At 42.1% G+C, this 18,572-nt stretch overlaps 1 protein-coding gene across 2 annotated transcripts in view; it reads right to left on the bottom strand.

Moving 5' to 3' along the window:
* The window catches only part of gnsa (glucosamine (N-acetyl)-6-sulfatase a), a 75,131-nt gene extending 57,553 nt beyond the window's left edge, over positions 1-17,578 (bottom strand). For both annotated transcript variants that reach the window (XM_080754817.1, XM_080754818.1), the window contains exons 1-7: positions 17,231-17,578; positions 15,413-15,472; positions 11,593-11,799; positions 8,414-8,479; positions 6,267-6,365; positions 1,056-1,223; positions 216-298 (exon numbers count right to left, since the gene is read on the bottom strand). In XM_080754817.1, coding sequence (XP_080610943.1) covers positions 216-298; positions 1,056-1,223; positions 6,267-6,365; positions 8,414-8,479; positions 11,593-11,799; positions 15,413-15,472; positions 17,231-17,410 — 863 coding nt within the window. In that variant the 5' untranslated portion in view covers positions 17,411-17,578. The remainder of the gene's footprint in view (positions 1-215; positions 299-1,055; positions 1,224-6,266; positions 6,366-8,413; positions 8,480-11,592; positions 11,800-15,412; positions 15,473-17,230) is intronic.
* Between the last annotated feature and the right edge of the window lie 994 nt (positions 17,579-18,572).

The raw sequence follows: 18,572 nt of genomic DNA, 5'->3' as shown, positions 1-18,572 counted from the left end.
GAGTTAAGTGACTTGAAAAATGTCCATAAAAACCAACATGAAAAAGAATCGTGATAAGATTGTGTATCGTGATACAGCTTGGAAAAATATTGTGATATTTTTCCATATCGCTCCCACCCCTAATCCTGCTACAAACTATTAGAGGTAAGCAGTGAAGGGTATGGTTGGAGGATGAAGGAGAGAAGAGCAACGAGCAGAAAGGAAGTCAGACTGACCTTTTCCTGAAGGCGTCGTCCAGGAAGTCCACAGAGGAGTTGGTCATGGGCGTCTTGGCCTGCCGGATCAACCAGTGTTTGTCCTGGAGGAGGAGAACGGAGCACGTAGGGAATAAACTATGGTTGTGAGAGGTTTTTGGTGAACTGCTATTTTTGGCAACCATTCCCCCCATAAATAGCAGGCATTGACACTAAGGCTTGCCCACCCGCCCCCGGCAGGTAAATAAAAGGTCCGGCCAGGTGAAGTTGGCTTTCAGGTTGCCCGACCGGGCAAGTGATCATTTGAGAGGGGACGCAACGTCTATAAACACAAAGCGAGATATCTGTCTAAACACCTGAACGTGTCTGGTCTATGGAATGTACACTAACAAGTGTGAAACCATAGACATATAATCATAGATATTTGGATTTGGAGGTATTGAGGAATTAATTTTGTTGTTATTGCACAGCCCCAGAAAGCCTTCCCTATCATTTTATAATGGACAATTTACTTTTCGGAGCAAGTGGGCATGACCTTTGGGCAAGTAAAACTTGACCTGTACTTGCCCGACGGGCAAGTGCCTCTGAGTCCTTAGTGTCAACCCCTGAATAGGGATGCTCGGGTTCAAGCGGTAAGAAAATAAAACACGTGGCCTAGTGTTGATTTCATTGACTAAAGCTACGGCGAAAAATGTCCGTCGACTACCTTTTTTCACTGATGAAAACTGAATAAAAACTAAATAAATACTAAGCTATGATCACTAAAACTAAACCCAAATACATTGACAATTTCGTCAACAAATAAAAACTGGACTAAAATGTTAGGGAGGGACTAGTGGAGAAGAACTAACGTGGCCTTACCTTGCCGTGGATGTCGAAGTTGGGGTCCCGGGGGGCCTTGGTGCTGCTGAACATGTCCTGGTACTGCGGGGCGGAGGTCCAGGGGGAGTGGGGGGCCGGGGTGGAGATCATCATGAAGAAGGGTCTGTAGTTGGACTTATAGTCGAGGAAGTCTAGAGACATGTTGGCCTGGGAAGACACAGTGAGGGTGGAGAGGTTGAGAGGAAGAGAATCTAATCAAAGTTATGGCTGTCACAATTATTACATAATCGTCTAATCGTGATTATTTGACATAATCGTGATTATTTTTCATAATCGTCATAATCGTTTTCCCTGTCAAAAATAGTGGAAATAGCAGATCTACAAGCTCACAACACGTCGACGCGTTGTGAGCTTGTAGATCGGCTATTTCCACTATCAATGTTCTTTTTAAAGTATAAAGTTGTCAAATATGTATAAGTATATATATATTTATAAGTAATTTCTTTGTATATTTAGGTTATGTGTCATATCTACCATGTGTAACTTCAAAGCCTAAAAGCCAAACAGAAATGTAATTGTCAACGACAAAAACACAATTTAATCCTTAATAGCAATTATTTGAGAGAAGATTAATCGTCATGTAAAATGTCATAATCGTGACAGCCCTAATCAAAGTATAGGCTAATTTCTACCTACAGTATAATCTGTGTGTATGTATGTATACCATAAGATATTGTATGTGCATTATCTATAAAGAAAGAATGAAAAAAGAGCAACAGTAACAAATCAGTCAATGTGAAAGTGTGGTTTGTTAACTCTTTCTCAGCCACGGGGAGCCACTCAATATTAACTCTTATACTGCTTTGAACGTTCCTGTTCGCCCCAATTCTTGAGGTCGAGTAGGGCCAATACGGCCGTTCGTTCGTTTGATGTTTTTTATGGATTATGATAAAAGACGTCCTTGCGCAACTTTTGAATGCATAATTGGTCGTCGGTCGTTTTGAGGACAGCCGGAAACCGTTCATAAAAAAAAAAAGTAAACAGACTGTCCTGGCTCCGCCTGCCCAGAGCGACTCTGCGCCTTCCTAGCTGCCAGGGGCGTCAATTGGGTATGGCAGGGGTATGCAGCTGCCATACCTTGACAGGGGGAAATAATAAAAATGTACTTTTCATCGTGCCTGTTGCTAAGGTATGGCAACATGACTGGTGTCTTCACCAGACACCAGTCATGTTGCCATACCTTAGCTTGTTCTGAACTGACGCCACTGCTAGCTGCTAGCAGCCTTGTGGGACTATATTGTTTTATGCATCGGGCTGTTAGTAGAGAAAGAGAGAGAGAAACGTTGGTAAAAGCGATCATTTTGTCGGAAATCAGTTGTTTTATAGTATTAGTAGTATAGTAATTGTAGTAGGTAGTAGTATTTAGCAGTACTAGAATATTGAGATGTATTAGGCCAACTCAGCCTCAACTTGCTGGTATCATTCCGCCGAAGTGCGACCCTCCCCCCCTGGCCGGAGCAGCAGCCAGCAGCAGAGCAGATCCACGGATAGAAACAAACTTTGTTAGAATTAGGATTACAAACCTACCCGCGTTGGTGACTCAGGACCAGGCAGCGCCCACGAATGGTGGTGGTGGTCGTGATGATGATCATGATGATGATGATGATGAAGAAGAGAAAAAGATCACTGTAGCCGTTGGTATTGAAGATAAAAAGATTGAAGATGGTGCCAGTCGCGAAGAACCGGGGTCCAGAAGTGGATCAAGAGCCTCGTGATATTGTGGAAACCGATCCCGACGGAGCTCGACCCCCGTGTAGGATGGATCCCCCCGCCCGGGGGCTCACATCGCCGCAGCAGCAGAGACCCATGTACCGCCGCCACCGCCGCGAAGAGACAGACGAACTGGGCGATTTGGCCAATGAAGAATGGCTTCCGCGTAGAGACCCCTCGGAGAACAGAGGCCACGATTCTACTGTCCAAAGTAAGACTTCCAATCCAGTGCATGTATGTATTGTATAGTTGTATACTGTATATAGTTGTATACTGTGTGATAACAGAGCATCCGTGTGGAACTGGAAGCCTGGGATGGGGGGATGGTCAGTGATCAGTGAGATAGGGTAACGGTTTTCCATTGCGACGTGTTGCCACTCCGACATTGGGATCCGGTCTAGAGCCCGCCTACTGCATCCGGCTATTTACACGTACACATACATGCAAGAAATGTTTCCGTATCCGGACCGGATCAGTAACTTGATCCAAGCAGTTAGGATCCACGTGCTTGGTTTGTTTTTGTCGCTACTCAGGACACACGTGGAGTTCCTATCACGCGCGTGCACGTACCGCGTGTAGTGTACGTGCACTGCACAGCCTACTAGGATTATTGCCAGACCCATGAAATGGGTAGGCCTACATAAGCAAATGTCGGTCTGTCCGGGTTTTCTATATAAAGGGTAGCCTATATATGATGATGACATGATGATGACATGCCTACAAAAGGCATGATGTCATAAATGATGATGACAGACAGGGGGTCTGGCACAACCAGGTTGACCTGGTCTAGTTTGATGGGAATTTAGGATTTATTGGCTTAGTTTGTGTGTGCGTGCGTACGATGCCTGTGTGTGTGAGAGAGAGGGAGAGGTTTCTTTTTATCGTCATCATCATCATCATCATCATCATCAGTAGCTGATGTAGCTTTTCAGTTCAAGTCAAAGGAGCTTTATTGGCATGAGAAAACATACGTTTACATTGCCAAAGCAAGTGTTACAAATAAAAACTGTTGAAAATGGGGAACATATATACAGTTGGAGGGAGTACAGCTTTGTGTAAACAGAGCTATGTTGCATTGTGACATTTTATATAGGTATACAGGGTATAAAGGGAATTTCACTGTGACAGTAAATGCATGGTAACTATTTACTATAACTGCATTTTATGTTATATATGAACTTATTGTAAGTCATTTGCTAAATGTCAAAATTGTAAATTGATTTGTTTAGATATAAACTATTTGATATTTTCCTGGCTATGATTTTAGATGATGAGTCGACGATGATGATGAGCCTACTTCTTCATTTCCACATCGTGGAAAAACAAACTTTTTTCTGTAAATCAGACTTAGCACCATGCACATGCTCACATAGACATCAAAGGGGGCTTGAGCCCCTGCCCTTTTATCCATCTGTAAAAAGTGCCCTCTCCAGACCATGAATGCTGTTTTTACATAATTACTATATATATATATATATATATATATATATATATATTTGTGTGGTAAGCAGGAAGTGCATAGAATGTTAGAGAGGCAGGGGTTGACATTTCTAAAACGGCCTTTTGATGAAAATAGTAGGCCCCCAACCTCCACGCATTCTGCTGTGACGCGTTGTGAGCTTGAAGGTGTACTATTTTTCATGTATTTTATAGTAATTATGTATTTGTATAATTTACAGATCGACCATGGGCTCGTGTACGAGTTCAGCAGACCCGGTGGAGCCCTTCCGGAGGAGCCTGGCTGGAGTGAAACAGAATGGAGCCCCAGGCCCTGTGCAGGCTGAATGACACACACGCACGCACGCACGCACGCACGCACGCACGCACACACACATATACACTCTGTACTGTAGACATGTAGTGTCACAGTAGTGTCACAGTGAGATAAAGAGAACCCTGAAAGCTGAAGCAGGATTCAGGCTGAAGCTCATGTCACTGTGTCAATGTTCTGCACTGCTCTTACTACTGCTCTTACACACTAAAAGTGTGTAAAAAGACACTTTTTCTTGTTTTTATTTTTTTGAATTTGTTTGTAAACAACCACTGATCATAGGTGTGATGTTACTGAAGCCAACAATAAAAGGCTAAAGAGAGATTTCTGCCTGAAAATGTATTCTTCACAAAAATGCATTTTTCTCAGCTTTATGTTCTCAAAGAGCTGTTTTTAGGCCACATTCTGCAGCTTCTAGCTAATGAACAGAACAAGATAAAAACTCGAAATCTTTTTCTGTTGCAAAGTAGACATTCTATTCTTCGTTGCCATATAATTGTTGTCTTTATAGTCAAAACCAAATTTCTCCAGTAGGCCTTCAAAGATGAGCGACAATTCTCAATTTAGCTGGCAGTGGATTGAGCTTTTTGTTCAATTATGTGGCAGTAAAAGAGTTAAAACCGGATTAAACCGTACTTCTTCTGTACTTAAAGTTATACCATGTAACTTTTTTTATAAAACAAATCTTAAAATTGTCCTAACTGTTAAATCGCTAAAGTTTTAGAACCCCCACTCTGTTATTTTCAGCTTCTGAAGCCTTCTCTTTATATGTTTTCTATGAGTTGTGAGGGGGGGAGAATTTCCCGGCAAAATGATGTCATCTCCCACATGATACACTACCGGCCAATCACAGCGCCGATCATACACCACCGGCCAATCACAGCGAGTCTTGCTGTCTCTAAAGGAAGTAGCTTCCCTCAGCAACTGTGTTTACATTGGTGAAGGAATCTTGCTTGCTACTCCCTCAATCCTGGTCTAAAAATGATGGGAGACGGCTCTACGGAATCGTATCGGCGAGGCGGAGGTGCTCGCGGACCGTTCCGGTGGTCCGCGGCGACTCCGGCAATACCGCTACTGACCACTAGTTGAGCAGCTTCCACAGTACAGCTTTAAATTAGCCGACCGGAATTTTCCGTACTAAGTCATAAAACAGAAATAAATGATAATTATCAAAAAAAAACGATCGGCAGCTGTCCGTGTCTTCTTCGACTGATCTAAAAGGATCATTCTCTCAACCCTTTGAACCGGAAGTGCTTCTGGTAGCTTTTCGTTCTCTATAGCAAAAGTCCCGTTCACTTTCATTATAGGAGGAGGCGTTAGCATAGCATCTGTCCATGATGTTTTTGATCAGATAAAAGTTGACATGGGCGCTTCATACGGAGTGGATTACATTCGCTTACCTCGATGTGCACGGATCGTGCACGCGAAGCGCACGGGGGGGAAGACGACTCGGCCAAAATCCCTACTGTATGCCAATGCAGATCGAGACAATTGTGGTGAGTTTACGACAGGGGATCGAAAAAAAAAGAAAAAAGAAAAAGAAAGGTGCTATCCAAGAAGGAGGGGGGGGCGCGCTGATGCTTATAATCATAATATTATGTCTCAGATCATAATACAATAATAGACATTTACGGCTAGTCCACAGACAAGCCATTCTGGCCAGGCTGGGGAAATGTTAATAGTGTTTGAATGCTTCTCAGTCGGCTCACCAGAACGTCTGTCAGGTAATCTTTGCTGTAGTTGGCACCGTGTTTCTGAGCCTTTCCATTGATTGAAAGCGTGTAGTTGTAATATTTTGAGTTCCGCTCCTGCAAACACAGACATATAAAAACAATACAGATTGTGTTAGATCCTGTTGCATTTGCTGTTTTTGCAAGACAAATTTCCTTTGCTTCATTTCTACAAGGTATTAACGCCAAATAAATGGAAACCATTTTCAAGAAATATATACAAAAATAAAATAAAAAAGGTGTCCTATTGTATTGTATCTATACACATTTATTGTCAGAAAGTGCATCTCTTAGTACCGGGTTAGGATGTCATTTGGTGACCCATCATCAGTAGTGTGCCTTTGAATGAGTGGCTGTTTCGATATTAACGCGGTAATCGAAATATCCCCAACATCCATTATCCTGGGGTGGAACATTTGCCATAAATCGACGATCTACAAGCTCCCCACGGGTCGTGTTGTGAACTTGTAGATCGGCTATTTTTAGGCAAAGAGATTTGGTAGAGTGAAAAAAAAAAAAAAAAGACTATCAAGTATGTTATTTCCAGGTCAGTTTGACCAATTATAGAGGGTTTAAATGGTCCTGGATATCAGCTCTGCAAATAAAAGATTGAATTGATCCCAGTGCATGACGGAGGATAAGTTCTAATCTCCACAATACGATTATTGTGTGTTTTCATCACGATACACAATAACGATTATCGTCCCATCCCTAAACAAGACTAAAAAACACCCAATTTGAAATTAGACATCTGGGCACATTTCTCAGTTAACATTCACAACAGTAAAATTCTCCCCTTACTCCAAAATGTATGGTCTACCTTTTAGAAGTGTCCTGTAATAGGTATACAACACATTCAAATGTCAGTTTGATTCTTGAGTAATAATTTACTTTATATGCATTTTGTTTGTTTATTTGTAAAATGACCTGGATGCCCCTGGTCCAGACTGAGGGACCTGGGAACCAAGAACTACACCATCTTCGTGTCCATACGTTTTGAGTTAGAAATAGAAAAAGCTCAATGAACTGTGAACTCATAGTCTGAGGTCTTGAGCCTAGCTGTAACTCAAGTGTGTTTACAGAAGTCAACGCTACAGATGATAGTCTGTGGTCATATTTATGACTGAGAACTGACCCCGAGTCGTCTATAAAATGTCCTGAGCGAAGGAGTCAGTGGTGGAGCACAGACAGTATTTCACGTCTAATTTTAGAAATGTCTGTCAGACTACTTCCACATGCAGAAAGCAGAACACATTCAGAGGAATCACATGACATGCACTATAACCAAGTGGGCTCAGATCACAATACTAAACAAATCTTTGTGTGATAGAAACTTTTTTTCCCATTTTTTTATATTAACCACTTGAACCCTAGCATCCATATTCTGAGAACCTTAGCCAAAAATAGCACATCTACAAGCTCACAACGCCTCACACTGCGAGGCGTTGTGAGCTTGTAGATCGGCTATTTTCGACAAAGAGCTTTGATGTAGAGGGGAAAAAGAGCAGACTAAGTACAGAGCGTCAACTTTATTACGTTTTGACGGTTCAAGTGGTTGAATATATGAAAACACAAATTTACATGAAACCAAAATACAATGATGATTGTGCTGTCAAACAATGAAACTATATGGAATCTATGAAAAGGTTGTCTCTCTCTCTCTGCTAAGGATGGTAGTGTCCACACTGGACGCTGGTGGGGAATGACCATTTACCCAGGTTTCCCATGCAGGAAAAAGGATTTCTATGAACTGGGAACACATTATTATGCATTATTTTGTGCTTTAACTATTGAAAAATAGCAGATCTACAAGCTCACAGTCACAGCGCAGTAGATCTGCTATCTACTATTTTTCAATAGCTAAAATATAAAATAATTAAGGCCCCTCCACCTTGGGCCCCCCCCCCCCCCCCCTTGTGATGCCCCTGCTTACTGTACTCATGCACATGTGTGGTGCATGATCCGTGCATGATCCGTGCACCATCGTGCGCGATGGACACGCCCACGCCCACGTTAAAAGGCAAGAAATGTCCGGCAGTCAACTCCAGAAAGTGAAATTTAATTTCTGGCAGCAGAGAATGAATTTAAATAAAGCATGAACAGGTGAATGTGCCGTTTACTCTTACCAGTCCGACCCAGTAGTCCCAGCCCAGAGGGACATGCTCCACTCCTCCAGCCTCTGGGTTCCCATACTAGAACGAACGAACACACACATACACACATACGCGCACACGCACACGCACACACACACACACACACACACACACACACACACACACACACACACACACACACACACACAGGGAAGTCAGTTCTCGTTTCCATTGGACCATGACTCAAGTCATCACAATAGCGTACTGAGAGCAGGCACGTGCACACACATAGACATCAAAGGGGGCTTGAGCCCCTGCCCTTTTATCTGTCTGTAAAAAACGCTCTTTCCAGACCATACCTGCAGTTTGGTTGAAAGTTGGTGAAAGAAATGCAAATGCCCTTTCTCCATGGCATACCTGAAGGCAGTATTCAAGAGAATTGCCTTGTCCAAACTCTCCTGAACTTGAATGCAGCGTCTTATGTTGAAAGAATTGCCCTCTCTGTGTAGAAATCCATGCTGTTACGCCACATCTCCAGTATTGACTTGATTATGCTTAGTTCAGTGTGGTATCAAGTACAGAAAATAGCCGACCTCGGTTCGTTTTTTTTCAGTGCTTCCACCAAAAAGCCCTTTTGGAAATTTCAGCCCCTGCCTCTCTAACAGTCTCTGCACGTCCCTGACTGAGAGTACATCTTATGACTCTGTGATCAGCCCTTATGACAGGCTGCTTGTTCAAGCATTCCACCCACGCTCAAGTCAAAAGACTACATTGTTATGTCAAGTGTTGCAACCAAATCTGAATCAGTGAATTATGAAGCACAATCAACCACTAACCACAAGGACAAATTCTGATGATTGGACTATTGTGAGAAACGTCTTACTCTAGCCAAACCACTAGGAATTTATATTGTGTACCAGCTTCCATGCGCTCATTGTACTCTGCCCACTGTGCCCAGGTTATTTTCTGATATGTACTGTACATAATAAGCACTGTTGGATGAATGTGAACAGAAATACTGATTAGAGGTAGAGACTGAGTGACAAGTAGGGGTGGGCGATATGGAAAAATACAATATCATGATATTTTTCCAACCTGTATCACGATACACAATATTATCACGATTCCTTTTCATGTTGGTTTCTATGGTTATTTTTCAAGTTACTTACCCACCTACAAGGTAACAAAAACCTTTTTGGTAGGTCTAAATTGACCCTTACAAGTATGTAACTCTGACAGTATACAAATGAAACCAAATGGACCCGTAAGGGTCCATTTGGTTTCATTTGTATACTGTCAGAGTTAAGGGGAGACCTTGACATTTTAATGTTTGAAAACGAATGATTCAGACCAAAATGCAGGTTTAATTGAAATCTGCAATGAATCTCTGTATTAACAACTCAACAGGTTTTTTATAAGGCTCCTTCATTGTATCACGATAGATACGATATCTCTGAAAAGATATTTATCACCATATCACCCACCCCTAGTGACAAGGCATATTTCTACCCTGTTCCTTCATTTTTGAGCGGTGCTAGCCGCTCCTACATCTGGCTTTGCGTGTATGTTTCTCCATATGTTTGTCCCGCAAAGCTGGGTAATGGCCAATGCTTTGCGGGACGTTTAAGAAACTAGAAATGCGGTTCCAAGAGAAACTGCGTGGGCTAGCTGAAAACACCCACAAAGTACACTATGGGCAGTACTTTTTATGCTGAACAGCTGAAAAGGTTGGAAGTTTGAACCGAATTTATAGCTCAAAACATGTGGACTAGTTTTATGTACCAAACAATGGGGATGGCAGTAATATAAATGGTAAGAGAAATTTCATTTCCAATAGAATTCACTGGGGGAAAATTAGTAAAGTAAGGCACCGCTCACTTCACACTGGGTGCAATTTTTAATCCTGCAAGCAGCAAGTCACTAAGGATGGCTGTCGGTTTGGTCTGCCAGTTCAACACTTTGTTACCAAGCAATGTATCTTGAAAACTACTTGGTGGAGTGCCATGGAAACGGCACCTTCGTGGTCCAGTGAAGGGCTGCTAGCAGGGGGTTTAACTTTACACTCAGAATGCAACAGGCTACAAGTTATTTTTGAAAGCTACAAAGTGGAACAATGTTGAGCTGACCTCAACTTCTTTCAGTCCAACGAGGCAGTGAAGCATCAAACAATAGACCGTTTGTCAGCCTTCTGATTGGTCCCTGAGACTCCCTGACTGGCCAACCAGAAAAAAACATTCACTTTTTGCTATCGGGGGTGGAGTTTGTGCAGTGGAGAATGTTGCTTCAGCCTTTCAAAAACTGTCCGCAGTGCGCGACACGGAGATCGGCCGGTACGGTGATAGCGACGGCAAGCGTCAAGCGATCTCGCTCATCATAACGAATAAGCTTCAACAAACTAGTTCACATGTACCTTATCAATGGTCTAAGAGTCACGATTGGGTACATATAATTTAAATGGGCAGAATTACGAAAAGCCAGCCTATTATGTGAGGAGAAACATTCTCTCTGTCCTCTTCCTAGTACCCAAGATGCAATGCGCTTCTCTTTCTATCTCTTATCCAGAGGATTAAACTAATTAAAACATTTATTTTTCGGGGGAAAACTACTGTTTTGCTATGTAATTACTGTACCTTTTTCTTCCCTTTTTATTAATATCACGTAGATGTGTTTTTTGTGGTACTTTATATAGCTGTAATGAGGCTATGAAGGGAAAAAAAATCGCATCCACTACCACTATAAAAGAATCTGCAAAGAGGATTCTGTCCCACTGGGATTAAACAAATTAAAACATATATTTTCGGGTAAATCCCCTGTTTTGCAATGTAACTACTGTACCTTTGTCTTCCCTTTTTATTAATATCACCTAGGTGTTTTTCCTTTGGTACTTTATATAGCTGTAATGAGGCTATGAAGGGAAAAAAGAATCCCATCCACTTCCACTATAAAAACAATCTGCCCAGGGTTAATGTCCCATCATAGTAACAGGGCAGAATGGGGCGGGATTTGCAAAAGGGTTTATTAATTATACAGGTACTGAGGTACATACTGTAAGTTTTGTTTCACAATTTCCACTCCCCTTCTCCCTCCACAATTCCTGCAACATTCCACTATAAAGATAATGTATGAATGGCCAGGGTTGTGATTAGACAAGGTCTTTTAAAGGTCTTTTAAGCATAATATTTTGGGGGAAAAGTAGTCTCCAACTGCCTCACCTCGTTCAGGTATTTCCCTGCGAAGAAGGTCTGGTAGCCTGCATAGTTCTGGAGCAAGGCAGGGAAGGTCTTTGGTTCCTGGCTCTTCTGCCAGTCCTTGCTGCTGCAGTTCCCCTCCAGCGTGTTGTTGATGACATGGTGGTTGTGGGGGTACTTCCCTGTCAGGATGCTGGCGCGGCTGGGGCAACACAGCGGGCTGGCCACGAACTGGGGGAGAGAGACAAAACCGAGGGCAATGAGCAGCGGTGTCTCACCAAATTCTGAGCACTGGGTACAAGGATTCACTCACATTTTGTGCTTTAACTATTGAAAAATATCAGATATACAAGCTCACAGTGCGGCACTTGGTGCCGCGCTGTGAGCTTGTATATCTTTTTTGAAGAAAAAAAAAAGTCTTTGAATATTTTTTTGAATAGTAAAAAAAAAATCAATGTTTCTATGTCAGTGGTGCTCAAACCTTTTCATGTGAAGGACCCCCACAATGATATGTATTAGGCCACGGACCCCCATCTCAAAATATTTAGTTCCAGGCAGGGACCCCCAGAAGCAAAATCGGAGTTACAAATAATAATTTTTAAATAATAATTAAAAAATAAATACATTCAAAGATTTGCACACATTTTTACGAATTACAAAAAATAGCAGATGTACAAGCTCGCAGCACGGCACTCGGTGGCCCCTCCACCTTGGGCCCTAGTAACTCAGTCCCACTTCCTACTGCAGCCCTAGAATAAAAAGGAAGGATATCACACTGGGCGTGTCCCAGCGTGGTACCGGGGTATTGCTCATGCGCAGTGTTAACAGGAACTGCCATGGTGGAGTGTTCCAGCAGAGGCACTAGATAAAAAAGATCATGATCCGTTCTCAGTAGAGCGAGGTGTGTGTTTGTTTGTTTTGTTCTCTCTCCACTCATCACCAAAACAGCTGCAGGTTTTCTTCATAGTGCTGTGTTTTATTTTTTTTAAAGGACCCCAATTGAAACAAGCCCAAGGCTCTTTGGAGGTGTTTATCCTTTTAGTTGACCTTGTACCATCTGTTATGAAACTACCTTTTCCTATGCAAACTTCTAATAAAGTTTTAAATCAATCAATTGTGGGAAATAATTGGTCTTCAGAGGGATGCTTTTATATAATCCGGTACTTTGAAGCATATGTCTTAACTTGTACTGTGTGCCGTACTTGTATGGTGCAAAAAATTCAACAGACCGCACAATTTAATTTATTTATAAGCACTTACACAAAATATCAGTAAAACAGCAGTAGATGAGAATACGATGCATTTCTATAACTTATATTCATTCAGGATATGCAACACAAACACATAGTTGTGCCTATTAGGGCACCAAATAAGCCTACTTGTTTTGTGGCATAAGAACATTTAATTTTAGTAGGACAAAACAAACACTACCATTTAATGTTTACACGCCGCCATCTACTGAGCCAAAGTGTAGGTGCAGGCCAGATTGTACTGCATGTGCCATACCCCGGTACCACGGCTGGGACACGCCCAGTGTGATATCCTTCTCTTTTTATTCTAGCTGCAGCCATTTCTGGGATGGGCGTTGCCAAAGAGGCAGTCTTCGACAAATGGTTCACCCCCCGATCAATCACAATAGAGGGTATGCACAGGACATCATCATCATACCCGGAGGTTAAGTGTGAACGCCTACTGAGTGGCAAAAAACTACTTTCTGGCCTTGACAGCCCATACATCCAAACAGAAAAGTCCTATCTGATTGCATTAAACCAGTGTTTCTCAACCACTGTGCCTGGGGACCTTTGTTGTGCCCCTGAGAAGGGTCAAGTGTGCCCCTTGAAACTGCTTGAAAGCCAGTATTGTATTTATCATTTTAAAAATGATTTAAACTAGTGAAAACAGCACACAACGCCTCGCGGTGCGATGATTTAAACTAGTGAAAACAGCACACAACGTGCTTGTAGATCTGCTGTTTTCACTACTGTTGTGCGACAGCCTTGTATGATGAAGCAGGGCTTTACTTTGCCAAGAAACGTACACATTTTTGAAACTTGGAGATACAATGTTTCTTCCCGACAGTGACGATATTTACACCCCCGTATTATGTTGGTGTGCATGGATTCTTGGGACATGAAAAGTGTGCCCATGCAGGACAAAGGTTGAGAAACACTGCATTAAACAACGTTAAACTCACTTGATTTGCCACTCGATTTGCCATTCACTTTATGCGTGCACATACCTCTATAGTAGCAAAGCTATAGTAGCAGATGACGTTGTTGTTAAGCGACCCTTATTCGTGTTATGTCGCTGCCTGGCTAACCTGTTGCAACTTGCTAACCAAAGAAAAAGGGCAGAATAGGAGCGCTACTAACTAGTAATCAAACACGGTAAAATATGTCTGCTACTGATGTTTCATAGCGAGATCGATACAATCGCATGTTACCGCAGTGGGCGACGCCATGTTTGTTTACGTTTACAATCAGCTGAGATCTTGGACACAGTTGATGCCACCCTCGGCTCGCGATGCAGAAGGGAAAGGGAGAGTGGGAGACCTCTTGTGTCATCCTGCTCCGCAGAAAGCACAGTGGCAGCGAGCGATTTGTAAAAACACCAAAAAAAAACACTTCATTGGTATTTTCCCCCTTTTTTCCTAGTAGGCCTACTGCATTTTATTACTCATGCACACTCTCTGTGTGTCATTCTATGTTAAATGCGCGTCTCCGCAGAAAGCACAGTGGAAGTGGACGGCATGTAAATAAAAAAATAAACACTTCTTTGGTATCTTGTTGGTAAATGTTGCTAAACTCAATGTTCCCTGCCATGAAGCTTCAGCATAGTCAAGTCAACCTTGTCCAAAATCTCAGCCGATTGATCTCCTCACGTTTGGGAATGTCTGTTCCGGCGCTGTTGTTTGACGTCATCAAGTTGAAGCGGCACTGATTTGCCGTACAGATATTCAAACAAGTCTAGCAAGTGTCACCAGACCTGAATCGCCCCTTTTTTTAAAGGGTCGTGGACGTGTGGCTAGCCATTCAGGGACTGGAGCCAGGCTATGATAGCAGGGGAGCAGATAACAAAAATGGGGTCAGTTTAAAGGCACAGTGTCTTTTGTTTACTTAACTTCCCACCCGGGATTAATTAGTTTCTTATCTGACCTCGGGTGCTCTCTGCCTCCTCTGTCATACAGGGTTAGTTTAGTTTATGAGGGTGGCTGTCACAGGCTATTGGAGAATTAATTAAGAAAGGTTGCTTTAGAACAAACTGGGCAGTGGCTTTTGATGAGTCACAGCATGCATGCGCAAGCGGGGCCACACACACACACACACACACACACACACACACACACACACACACACACACACACACACACACACACACACACACACACACACACACACACACACACACACACACACACACACACACACACACACACACACACACACAGTGGCACAGATTATAATGTTTGCAATAGTTTCTGCTAGGCATCACACTGATAAAAAAAAAAAAAAACATTTTTCTTTTCAGTCTTGTTATGTCAAAGTCCAAGAGGAAACTGCAGGTAGTTGTGATCTCCTGTGGTCTTTCTCAGATAAGGCACTGCAGGAAACCGGCTATGTCAATGTCACCAGAAAAGTCTGTCAGTGGTTGATCATTGATTATAGGGGAACTGACAATTGAGATTGAGATGTTGAGATTGATGTCTGTCCTTCAATGTTTTTGGGTGTATCCTTTTAGTTGACCAGTGAACTGTACTGTCAGAAAACTGTAACTTTTCCTATGAAAACTTCTAAATAAAGTCATCAATCAATCAATCAAGATGGAGGTACTACTTGGTACTTACAGCGTTGGTGAACGATATCCCTGCATCCCCGATGAGCTTCTTCGTCTTGTTCAATGGAGACTGGAATAAATACATTTAAGTAAAGTAAATAGACATGAAAGGCAGAAAGAGTCAGAATGTGTGTACCTCATCAACAACCAAGGTACCAACTCAAGTAGGCCAACCACTATTGCTCTTCAGATATCTATACTATAATTTTGCGAATGTCTGAGTGTCTGTCACAGCGTTTCTCCTCAGTGGCTGGAGCAATTGATCTGAAATCGCATCACCATAAGCATATGAACACACCTGACATAACTGTGAAGCCCGTTTGTCACTTTCACAAATCGTATGCTGTATATTAGCATTTTTATGGTGTATCTACTATCTATTCTGCATCTAGCTTGAGGCACATCTATTCTGCATCTAGCATGAGGCAAAATGTTTAACCAGCTCTGTGTGTGTGTGTGTGTGTGTGTGTGTGTGTGTGTGTGTGTGTGTGTGTGTGTGTGTGTGTGTGTGTGTGCAGGCAGGCGGGTGTGTGTGCAGGCGGGTGGGCGGGCGGGCTGGGGGGGGACAGTATCTCTGTAGCCATTAAACGAAACGGGTTTCTTACATTGATGCTCCTACAGTACATCATGCAAGCACCAGTTAAAGTTACTTTCCATCCCTCATATACTGTGTGCACAGTGCACATCCCATAACCCACACACTGCACATCATTTTAGAGCTCATATCTTTGAACGGGTAAGGGCTAGTTATTGTATATTAGTGTTTGTCCTTAAATGTTTTGGATGAATTATCACAGGTACAGTTCCAAACAAAAGGATGCTAAAAGGATAAGCACTACGGCTTGTTTCCATTGGAGTCCTGTGTACATTTAATTCATCCAAAACATTTAAGGACAAACACTAATATACAATTAATAAGTATTTGTTTTTTTGCTAACTGTTAATAAAGTATTCAATCAATCAACTCCCACAATACTCTCATAATAATAAGGGTCTGATAATAGTTCATTTCTGAGGAGAAAATAGGGCAAATGGACAAACTTAGCCATTCAGGTTAAGTAATGGTATGGTAAGATTGTGAAATATACGTCCAAGTTCAGACGGTTATGTGAAAGCTATTCCCTTGAACAAATCACAATGGATTTTGTGTGATCTCTAGAGCAGTGGTTCTCAAACCTTTTCATGTCAAGGATCCCCAGATTGACACTTATTAACCCACGGACCCCCATTTGAAAAGATGTTCCAGGGACCCCCATTAGAAGACCCCCATTAGAGAAGTTCTGTACGACTCTAGCAGTGATTTTAATTTCAAAGACCCCCATTTTGGCATGCATTAGGCTACGGACCCCCATTTAAGGGCATTTCTATCTCTGGGACCCCAATTTGTATTGTAAAATCAATGTTAATTTAACTATACGAGTGTACAAATGTACATGTGTACACTCTCAGAGTTACAGACCTGTAAGGGTCCATTTGCTTAATTCCTGACAACCTAACATTTAGCTGGGGACCCCCTGGGACTCCATCAAGGACCCCTGGGTAGTCCCTGGATCCCCCTGGATCCCACTTTGAGAACCAAATAATGCTGTAGAGATCGAAGTAAAAAGAAATCCGACACAAAGCTTTCAAAACAAGATCGAGATTTATATTATGCATGATCAGTCTTTATTTCACTTAACCAAAGTATCCGTTATGGGGGTTTAAATTGACCCATACAAGTCTGTAACTCTGACAGTGTACAAAAGGAACCAAATGGACCCGTTTTTGTACACTGTCAGAGTTAAGGGAAGACCTTGAAAGGTAATAGTTTGAGAAATCACTGACTTACCAGCCCTCCGATGGCGATATCCAGGTCATCCGTCAGAATCAGAACGATGTTGGGTCTGTGGTATGACTTGGCACCAACAACACCCCCTCTCAGGTTGATGGTGATCAACAACAAAGTGACGCAGACGAAGAGCAGAGAAGATACTAACGTCGGCTGCCGAAACCGCCGAGGAGAAACCATTTTCAGCCACTGGATGGATGATCGGAGAACAACTGAAGGGTGTCTCTCTTCTGCCGCAGCTCTTATAATAACCCACAGATCAGTTATGATATAAAACAGTCCCTGCTACAGCAGTGAACTATTAGGGAAAGGACGGCCTCTTGCTTTGCTTGTTAAACAAGCACTTCCCCTACAGTTCCTGGTCATGTGAGGCCTGCCTACGGAAGCCCCAGTCAGCTGATCATCATACTAGTGTAGAAGACGCGCAGAAAATATTTATTATAATGATGTCATCATTTATTATAAAGTAGTAATAGTAGTCTTTCTAAGCCATCATTTATGGTATTTGAGATTGAAGCCAAGCAGTTACATTCTAACAATTCGTGACTCAAAAAGGCTGAAAAGACTATTCTTTTGAGTTCACATTTTAATATTTTCGAATAATAATTCCCCCTGGGCCTGGCTATATGATTTTTTTTTGAGCGGTGGTCACGCCGCTCCTATACGTGGCCGTGTGTGTAGAGGTACGTGTGTGTATGTGGGTGCGTCCGTATGTAGCCTCAAGCCTGTGGTGTAGTACCTTTTCTAACCACACATGTTAAGGGAGGGGCGCTGTTTTCAGGCCTGGCCAGGCCAGGCACACACACGCGCACACACACACACACACACACACACACACAGGGGGGAAGGGGGGAGGGGGGGGGGGGGGTAAACCACCGCTCAGTTCACACAGGTGTGATTTTTCTTATATTGATGTATTGATAACTTGTCGTTTGTGTTGTTCTGTACTGTACTGTCTGTTTTGTATTGTCTTGTTGTATGCTGGCTGTACGTCATGACTTTTGAATAAAGATTTAATTAAAAATAATAATAATACAAAAATAAAAAAGTATCATGCTATTATGAAAATATGTTGGATCGATATATAACTTCAGTATGAAGGTTTAAAGTTCAAATAATTGTGACATATAGGCTTATTGACTTGAAATTGTGAAATACAGTAAATTATTATTTAATAGCATTAATAACAACAACAGTATAATAAGGGTATTAATAATAATAATAATAATAATAATAATGTAATAATCATTTAGCCTATTTATTTTTGCAATTACAGACCAAAAAACTAATAAATAATAAATAATTCCCAATAGCCCACTAAGCCCAGTGGTTTTCATCCATT

This window comes from Nannobrachium achirus (assembly GCF_963921795.1).
Source record: "Nannobrachium achirus genome assembly, chromosome: 23".
NCBI lineage: Eukaryota > Metazoa > Chordata > Actinopteri > Myctophiformes > Myctophidae > Nannobrachium > Nannobrachium achirus.
The sequence above is the reverse complement of the archived record's forward strand: the minus strand, read 5'-3'. Positions and strand labels throughout refer to the sequence as shown.